The sequence below is a fragment of the Pinus tabuliformis genome, chromosome 5_1 (assembly GCF_031772625.1).
Source record: "Pinus tabuliformis cultivar Carrire ecotype Pingquan chromosome 5_1, CPIR1, whole genome shotgun sequence".
In the NCBI taxonomy this organism is placed as follows: domain Eukaryota; kingdom Viridiplantae; phylum Streptophyta; class Pinopsida; order Pinales; family Pinaceae; genus Pinus; species Pinus tabuliformis.
This window is the reverse complement of record NC_142305.1, coordinates 465,198,656-465,207,335: the sequence shown is the minus strand read 5'-3', so window position 1 is coordinate 465,207,335 and position 8,680 is coordinate 465,198,656. Positions and strand designations below refer to the sequence as shown.

The following is an 8,680-nucleotide window of genomic DNA, read 5'->3' as shown; positions in this document are numbered from 1 at the left end:
TCCTTGAATTAAATTGTAATTATATTCTCATAGCAACTTGTAATAGTTAATTAAGTTAAATTGACTTTATTGACTTAGGAAATTCAAGTTGGAAGTCTATCTAGAGTCAAGTAGAGTGATACCTAATTTTTTTTTTTTAACAAGGTCGTTTACTGATTATTATAAAACTTCAAGGAACAAGTCTGTTAAATAAGATGAGAAGAACGTGAGGGGAGGATCCAAAATGGGGACGCAGACCCTTGATCCTTATCGGAAGACTTGTGAATCGATTTGAAAAAGATAACGGCTATATTGCCGTGCAAACAGGCCTACTAGAAAGCAAAATTTACAAGACACAAAACAAGTTACAGTTGCTAGTTTATAGAGTCATCGGGCTGAGGCTCCTTTTCTTCACTGATCTTTGTCGAGGCCTCTGCATGCATGCTTTGAGTCATTGCTTTTATGTAAGCAATATCTTCTTCCAGGTGGTTGCATTTTTCTTTGAGACCTTCGATCTCTGCTTTCTGTTTCTCCAGCTTTTTTCTTTTTGATTTGCTATCAGCTTGAAATTCCTCCTTAAGGTCGTTGAAGTGTTTTACAAATCGGGTAATCATGAAACAGTGTGCTTTACACATAGTGAAGCTATTGTTGGTGATTACTCGCTCCAGAGGGTTCTCTGCTGGTTCACGGTCCACTGGATTCTCAGCCATTTTGGATCCTCTCTTGGAGGGAGCTTGAAGAAGTTGGAGCAGAGGGAAGAGACGGGGGGAGCAGAAGGGAGAGTGGAGAAGGGGAAGGGATGAAGGGGAGATGTGGCATTGAGCGCGAGCCTGTAAAAGGGATGAGCGGACGCTGCTAACAGCAAGGAGAAAGATGAAATGTAGGGTATAGAACAGGGGAGAGGGTGAGACCGGGGAGGTAGAAAACGTTGGAGTGTGAGGGCGCTGATTCAAGCAAACAGAGCGACAGTTAGTGAGAAAGCATAAAAAGACACGAAAAACACATCGATTACCACTGAAATTGGAGGGAGACAGCTTCCTTTCGAAGCTAGATGCAGGGCCCAATCTGAAACTGAGGAGCACCGGGGACTTTCTGAAGTGAGTCGAGCCTTTACTCTTTTGATATTGAGGAGCTGAAGCTCTGAGCTGAATGAGGAATGGGGATCCCTGGAGAATATAAAGTAGGTCGAGAGACTAATTGTCCAAATCTGATGCGTGATACGCAAGGATTTTGCTGGTCTTGTGATCATGCCTTGGATTTTTTATGCAGTCGATGTAGATTTTGATGAGACTAGCACCTAACTTCTGCTTGGGGGAACTCTGAGTGAGCTTGATCCCGTACCTGTTCATTTTGACAGTGGGGATTTCCTTTGTAGCCTTCAGGATGAGGAGGGTGCCAGTGTCAGAACGGGTGGAGACTGCGGGCGGCTTGTCGATTTTGGGAGAAGGAGCGGACAGGATAATATGATTGCTAAGGTGACCGAAATTTAGAGAATTTGTTGTAGGATGGGTCAAGTTACGGGATTGGCTTATCATAAGTATTGTCATTCTCTCGGACCTGTCCAATGGATCTATTAATTGCCCTGTTGGCGAATGAGTCAGCTTCAATGTTATTATCCCTCAGAACGTGTTTGAAACTGGTATCACCCATATGACTGATGTTGTTCATGATCCTTAGTTTGATGTTGTTGAGAGCCTTTTTTTTGAATTCTCCCCCTGTAGCCAGAGCAGCAATCACAATTGCCGAGTCACCCAGAATGATTGGGTTCTGAACTTGCATCTGCTTCAGAATGCTTGTGCCTAAAAGGAGGTTGTAAGCCTCTGCCATGTTATTTGACATTTGACCCAAGCCCCATTCGTAGGTTATGAGAGTTTTGCCATACTGATCTTTTATAATTCCCCCTTCCCCTGCTTTCCTCGAATTGTTTTTTGAGGCTCCATAAACTGGAGAGTGGTTCGCTTTTGTGCTAGAATCCATTGATTTATGTCTTCCTTAGTGCCCCGAAGTTTCCAGTTGTTCCTCCTCTTGCCTGCTATGGAAGGGGGTTGCTTGTTTTTTTCATAACTTAGACAGAATTTATTGAACCAGTCTTCCTCATCTTTTTTCCAGCTGGATCGATCCGGTTGAGAGACAGAGTTGGCGATTATTATTGGGGAGACAAGGGCCATAGTTTTTTCCAAGGTGCGCGCCGGGTTTTGCTTCTGCTTGTTGAAGATGAAACTGTTCCTGGTGAGCCAGATTTGATAGCTGAGCGTTGAGGGGATACATTTCCACAAGCGGATGATGATGGCCTTGTTTTTCTTAGAATAAGGGTAGCATTTCTCCCAGTTTTTGTGTAGATTAGGAAGCTGATCGAAGGTCTCTCTTATTTTCAATGGGTTGATAAGCTGATTCTAGTAGCTTTGGGCATAGGGGCAATCTAAAAAGAGGTGATGACTGCTTTCCTCCTCAGCACGGCAGAGACAGCAGATTGAGGGACCATGGATACCTCTTTTTTTGATTCTCGGCCGTGAGGATCTTCCCTTTGAGAAGAGTCCAGTTGAACAATTTGACCTTTGGAAGGCATTCTAATTTCCACATCGCTGTGCAGAGATTCCAATTGCCTGGAGCAGAGCTTGCCTGAAGAAGTTTGTACCCATCTTTAACAGTGAAGTTTCCTCCGCTAGGGTCCCATATGAACCTGTCGCAAGCCTCTTTGTTTATGGGAGTTGATCTTGAAAGGGAGATCTTTAGATCTGCCCATTGGTCCCTGAGGTTATTTGGAAGAGGGAGGTCCTTCCAATCAAGCCAACTATTATGATCCCATAGGGAGATGTCATAAAGAGAGTTCAAATTTTTTGCTTCCATCCAAGTTTGCAAGGTGTTGAACTGTTGAAGAAGATTTCTTCGCTTTGCTCCCATAATTCTATCTATCCAAATATTTATTTCTTTTTCATTTCCCGGCGATTTTGAAATGTGGTTTCTAAATTGAGGGAGAAATTTTTTGATGAGTTTCCAGACTGGGGTGCAAGTTCTTTCTACGACTGCTTCAGAGAGGACATTAGAATTCGGCCCGTTGAGGTATTTCCTTTTCATAACCTCCACCCACCAGGAGCCTTTTCCTATGAGCATTCTCCAGATCAGTTTAAATCCCATTGCTCTTTTGGAGAGACTTGGAATTTTGATGGCTAGGCCCCCTTTTTCGAAGGGGAGGATAACTTGGTCCCATCTGACTAGGCTGAATTTTTTCGAGTCTTGCTTCCCTCCCTACTAGAGGAAACTTCTCATAATTAATTCCATGTGCTTTTGGGCACTAGCGGGTGCCAAGGTTACTGCATATTGATATATGGGGAGGGCGGAGAGGATAGCCTTAATGAGGGTAGTTCTGCTAGCCAAATTTTGCTAGGACAGCCCCCAGCTTTGGAGAAGTCCTCTCATTTTTTCTATGTGCTTTACCCAAATTTCAGACTTGACTATTTCTTTTGCTAAGGGTAGACCCAGATATGAGAAATGGCTCTCAATTCCTTTGCACTGGGATGTCCAGAATCAAGGAGATTCTTTGCATGATCTGAATAGGGGCATTCCAAGTGTATATTTTACATTTTTTATTGTTTAGCCTTCCCCCTGATGCTGCCAGGAATGAGTCCAAAGTTTTCTTGAATCTTTTTTCCATTAAGCTTGAGGCTCCCCCAATTAAAAGGGTGTCATCCGCAAAGAGCGAATGATTGATTTCTTTAATCCCTCTCTCTATGCTAATCCCTGTGATCTCCTTTTTCTTGCGAAGTTTTTCCAGGTGGATGCTCAAGGTTTCATTCATAATGATATATAAGAAGGGAGAGAGGGGGCAGCCTTGCCTCAATCCCCTAGAGCTTCTGAAGTAGCTGCTGGGTCTGCCATTTATGAGGGGGGCAGTCCAAGGGTTTGAGATGCACTCCATGGTGATGCTTATGAATTTGTTGGAGATCCCGAATTTTCTGAGGACGTCTGCCAGGAAGTGATGATCAACCTTGTCAAACGCATTTGCCATGTCCAGTTTAATGATCATGCCTCTTTCTTTTCTGTTGATGCTACTGTGAATTGCTTCTTGTATCAGTATGACGTTGTCCGTAATTTGTCTATGAGGGACAAATCCGCCTTGATTCTCAGATATAAGATAGGGAAGGAGCTTTTTAAGCATGTTAGCCAGAATTTTAGTAACTATCTTGTAAGAGACGTTGCATAGAGAAATAGGTCTAAAACGGTCAAAGGAGAGGGGATTGAGGTCCTTGGGGATGAGAGCAAGGTGGGAGGATTTAGTGTTTTCCCCCATCTTGAATTTTTTGAAGACATTTTTTACCATCCTGACATAGTCTTTTTTTATTGTGTCCCAGTGACACCTGTAGAAGGTGACAATGAAACCGTCGGGTCCCGGAGCCTTATCCAGCTGCATGCTGAAGGTCGCCAACCTGATCTCCTCCTTTAAGACATCCTGGTCCAATTCTCCGTTTTACAAATCAGAAATTTTGCTCTCGACTGGTCTGAGGAAATCCGTGTTGTCCGAAGTCTGAGGGACTACTGATAATAAGGATTTGAAATGGTTGTGCGCTGCCTCTTTGATTTCCTCTTGATCACTGATTTCTTTCCCCTCTGCCACGATTTTATCGATTTGATTTCTGGCACGTCTGATCTTTATGTTGTTGTGAAAGAAGGAGGTGTTTTTATCTCCAGCTCTGAGCCAAAGACACCTCGATTTCTGTCTTTGTTCTTCTTCCTCCACTCTATTTTGCCTGTAAAGTTCCCTGTACATTTCATTTTCCTGGATTTGGTCTTCCTTTGTAGATTGGTTATTCTCTTTCTCCTGGTTCCACTGTTCCATCTGCCTGTGAAGATCTGTTCTTTTTTTGTTTTCCATTGCTGTGTTTGCTCTGGCCCACTGTTTTATTACTGTTCTTAAGGACTTTAATTTTGTTTCCCAAATGTAGTGGGGCGAACCAATGACTTCCTTCGCCCACTAATCTTTGATAAGTTTACGAAAGTCATCCTTAGAATCCCAAGATTTGTTGTATTTGAAGGGGAGAGGCCCAAGATTTCTTCCCTTGTCAAGGATCAGGACCACGGGCTTATGGTCTGAGGCTGAGGCATGGACAATTTTGTTTTTGACTGAGGAGAAGCCTGAAACAATTCTTTCATGAATTAAGATTCTGTCTAGTCTCTCTTTAATGTTGTGGATGCCAGCTCTCTTGTTGCTCCATGTGAATTTCCCGTTATAAGGGGGAATATCAATGAGGTTGTGGGTTTGTATTATCGCTTCCAGAGAGTTTCTTGAGGGGTCAGCGAGGAAGTTCCCACCTATTTTTTCCTCAATGTTCCTTATTAGGTTCAGATCTCCACCCAAAAAAATGTTCCTATCTTGAGAGGACTGTAGATCTGAGTTTATAGAGTCTCAGCAAAGAGCTTTATCCTTGTAGTGGTTCGGGGCGTAGATGTTGTAGATAGTGTAATCTTCTTTTGAGACTCTATTTTTAAGTTTGTTCTTACCCACCAATTGCAAGATTTTTGGTTGGTGAGGTCCCATTTGTTCTTGTTCCAAAGAGATCCTATGCCTCCTGAGGCACCTGCTGCATCTATTGCTATACCTGTAAAACTTTTGTATCTTTTGGTGAGATTCTGGAAGTCATGCTCAGATATTTTGGTCTCCTGGATGAGGAAGAGGTCTGGCTGCTCTTGATTGATTAAATCCCGGACTGCATTTGATTTTAGGGAGGAAACCAACCCCCTGCAATTCCAAGAGACCAATATCATCATTTACTGATTTTTGGATGAGCCCCGCTCCTCTCCTTTGTCTTTTCCCCACTTCCTTTTTGTTTGTCCAGGTATGAGTCCATCGGCTACTGAGTTCCAGGGGCCATTTCTTTCACTGTTGTTTCATCTCTAATTTCTTTGTTCGACTTCATGCCTGCTTTTCTCGGAGGATCAGAAGAGAGACTAGCTTCTTTCATTTTGTTTCTGGTGAGGATTCGATCTATGGTTGGAGGGGGAGAGGATGGAGGCAGCGAGGGCGAGGGGATGACTGCAAGGGCAGTGGCTTGGGGAGATGGAGGGGGTGATAGGGGTTCTTCTACTGACAGGGATTCAAAAGGGTTGGAGGATGAGGGGAAGGGCGGGGCTGAGCTGGAAGGGGGAGGAGGAGGGGCAGCTAGGGTTTCCGGAGGAGGCTTGGCACTTGGACCTTGCAAAGGGGTTGATTTCTTCTTTTTTACTTACTCCCAAGAGCCTTCAGAGGTTTCATCATTTCCATTAGACTCATTTATTTTTAACTTACTACATCTATTTGCAAAATGTCCATATTCGTGACATACCTTACATTTAAAAGGTAGTTGCTCGTAGTCTAGCTATTGGATGTGTGTCCATTGATCTACTTTGATCTTGATGGCTTCCGGCAAGCCTTTCCCTAGGTCGACTTCAATGTAGATCCTTGCACAAGCATGCATATTCTCCTTTGGTTCACATCTGTCAATGTATTTCCCAACCGCGTTCCCAATAGCCTTTACTGATTCATCTCCCCAGCACTGGAGAGGGAGGTGGGGTAGACGGACCCAAACCGAGACAGCATTTTGGATGTCCATTTCCAGATCAAAGTCGAGAGACCATCTCTTCAGATAGAGGCCTCTTGAATCCATGAAGTAGGGGCCATTTCTAAAGATAAGGTTCTGATCCTCTTTTGTTTCGAAAAGAAAAGTGTAGAAGCCCCTTCCACAGAATCTGATAGCTATTTTCCCTTGTATTATCGCATTCCAGTTACGTTCCACCCATTTTTGGACTGCTCTGGGCGAAGGCCAGAGGCTAGTGAACTGGCCAAAGAGGACTCTCTTAGCTAAAGCGATTGCGGCCTACCTCGGGAGACTGGGAGGAAGAGATACTTTAGGGATTTCATCAAGTTTCTTGACGAACTTGGAAGCAGAAGGATGGATTCTTGTTGAGGCATTCTCAGGAATAAGAGATGCAAAAAGTTTCTCGTAGTCTTCCAAGCCTGGGGACGATGGATCAGTCCCAGCCATGGCTGCAAAAGAGGGCCAACTCGCAGTCAACCGAGGATAAAAAAAAATGGAGGCGGTGAAGGGAGGGGTCCCAGAGCTGGGGCCGGGCAGGAGGCCCGAGAGAGATCGAAAGGCGGAGGGGAGCCCAGGAGGGTGCAGAGCGGGGACAAACCCAGCAGCGGAGCTGCCAGGCAAGGCCTGGAGAAGGCGAAGAAACAGTCAGGGGCGGTCGCGCGGGAGCTCCGAATTTGAAATCGCCTCCAACATTTCTGGATCACATCCCTCAAAGTATCAAAGTGTTACCTAAATTTTAATGTCCTAGGTTGAGTTCTTTTTAATTGTAATTAGATAACTCAGTCTAACTCAGTTATAGTCAGTTAAACTAGTTCTAACTATTGGAGAAACTAGTAGAGGTCTAGTACTCGAGTAGTGCATCAGTGCATCACCAGTACCACACCAGTTAACTAAATATCCACTCATAAATAATTCAAGCATGTCAATTTAGATGAAGACCCAGTTGAGATTAGAGTTATGGGATAGTGTACTATTAGTTGTATAATTTTCCGAGTTGTATAGATGGTGCATTCAATCAATTGAGGACCTATGTTTGGATTGCGCAATTATGGAGAGTGGATTTCCCAATTAAATATGGGTTAATTCCTCTAGGGATTGCACATGGAAGTAGGGGCTTGGGAGGTAGCAGAATTGGCTAAGTATTGGCTTGAGTTGGCTTGTGAGGCAAAGAGTTAGATTGTACTAGTGTAGGAATTGTTCAGGTTGAACAAGCATTGTATTTTCTTCTCAAATATTCTGGTTAATGTAATATAGATAGTCGAGGTTTTGAGCAGTTTGTTTCCCTAGAAAAATATTGTGTTATGTGTGATTGAAATTCTTCCTTTTCTGCTTATTGTTTTCATCGATCAATTTTGGTTTCTGTTGAAGAGTGGAGTAGATTATTGTCTTGTGTTTTAGCATACCACATACATTGTTGAATCTACAGGAAAATCTACATAATACCCCTTCCAAAAGTGCAGGAAACTAATATAGTACCTAGGAATCCAAGTAGATTGAGACTAGCAAACTTTCTCTAGGATAACAACCACAATAAACATAAATATGTTAACTAATGGTCTATTAACTACTAGATTATGAAACATCTTCGAAAAAATAATAATGGATTGAAGTATAGTTGTTGAGCCTTAAAACTGTTCATATTTAATTTGGACAATATGTACACTCCAACTTTTAATTATGGTTTGCAACCTTATCAGGCTTAGACTAGCAAGGCAGTTAACAAGGATTTCAGCTAACGACAAATTTTTGCTTCGTGCTCAGGGATGCACAATCTATAAGTTCTTCACTTTAATTTTAATCGGTTAGTAAATGTGTTATATTGTTGTTACGTTGGAGTTATTGTTTTGAATTTTGAATGGTCATATGATAAAATTTTGGTCTGTGACATAAGAAGAAAAGGAAAATTTTAGACATTGAATGTGGTTTCCAATAAATGTTTTTCTACTCCTCATGTGAAGTCAATCTAGATTGTGATTACAAGTTATAAAAACATGAGGTTGAAAAGAAACCTTAAGACCTTAAAGAACCATGATCTATCTCTCTCAAATGGTTCTTCTAGTAAACACTGAAGTGCATAGCTTGGAATTGGTGTTACATAAATTATAATTATTGCACTTGAATGCATAGTAAAA

General features: G+C 42.5%; 1 protein-coding gene across 1 annotated transcript; it reads right to left on the bottom strand.

The window, feature by feature from the left end:
* Nucleotides 1-1,494: 1,494 nt before the first annotated feature.
* Nucleotides 1,495-1,956, bottom strand: LOC149165510 (uncharacterized). Its single transcript, XM_089429834.1, has one exon. It carries the CDS (start codon nt 1,954-1,956, stop codon nt 1,495-1,497), a length of 462 nt encoding a protein of 153 aa, XP_089285960.1.
* Between the last annotated feature and the right edge of the window lie 6,724 nt (nt 1,957-8,680).

What these genes read in the sequence shown, in the direction of transcription:
- LOC149165510 (XM_089429834.1), bottom strand. Translation starts at nt 1,956, where the DNA reads ATGGATTCTAGCACAAAAGCGAACCACTCTCCAGTTTATGGAGCCTCA.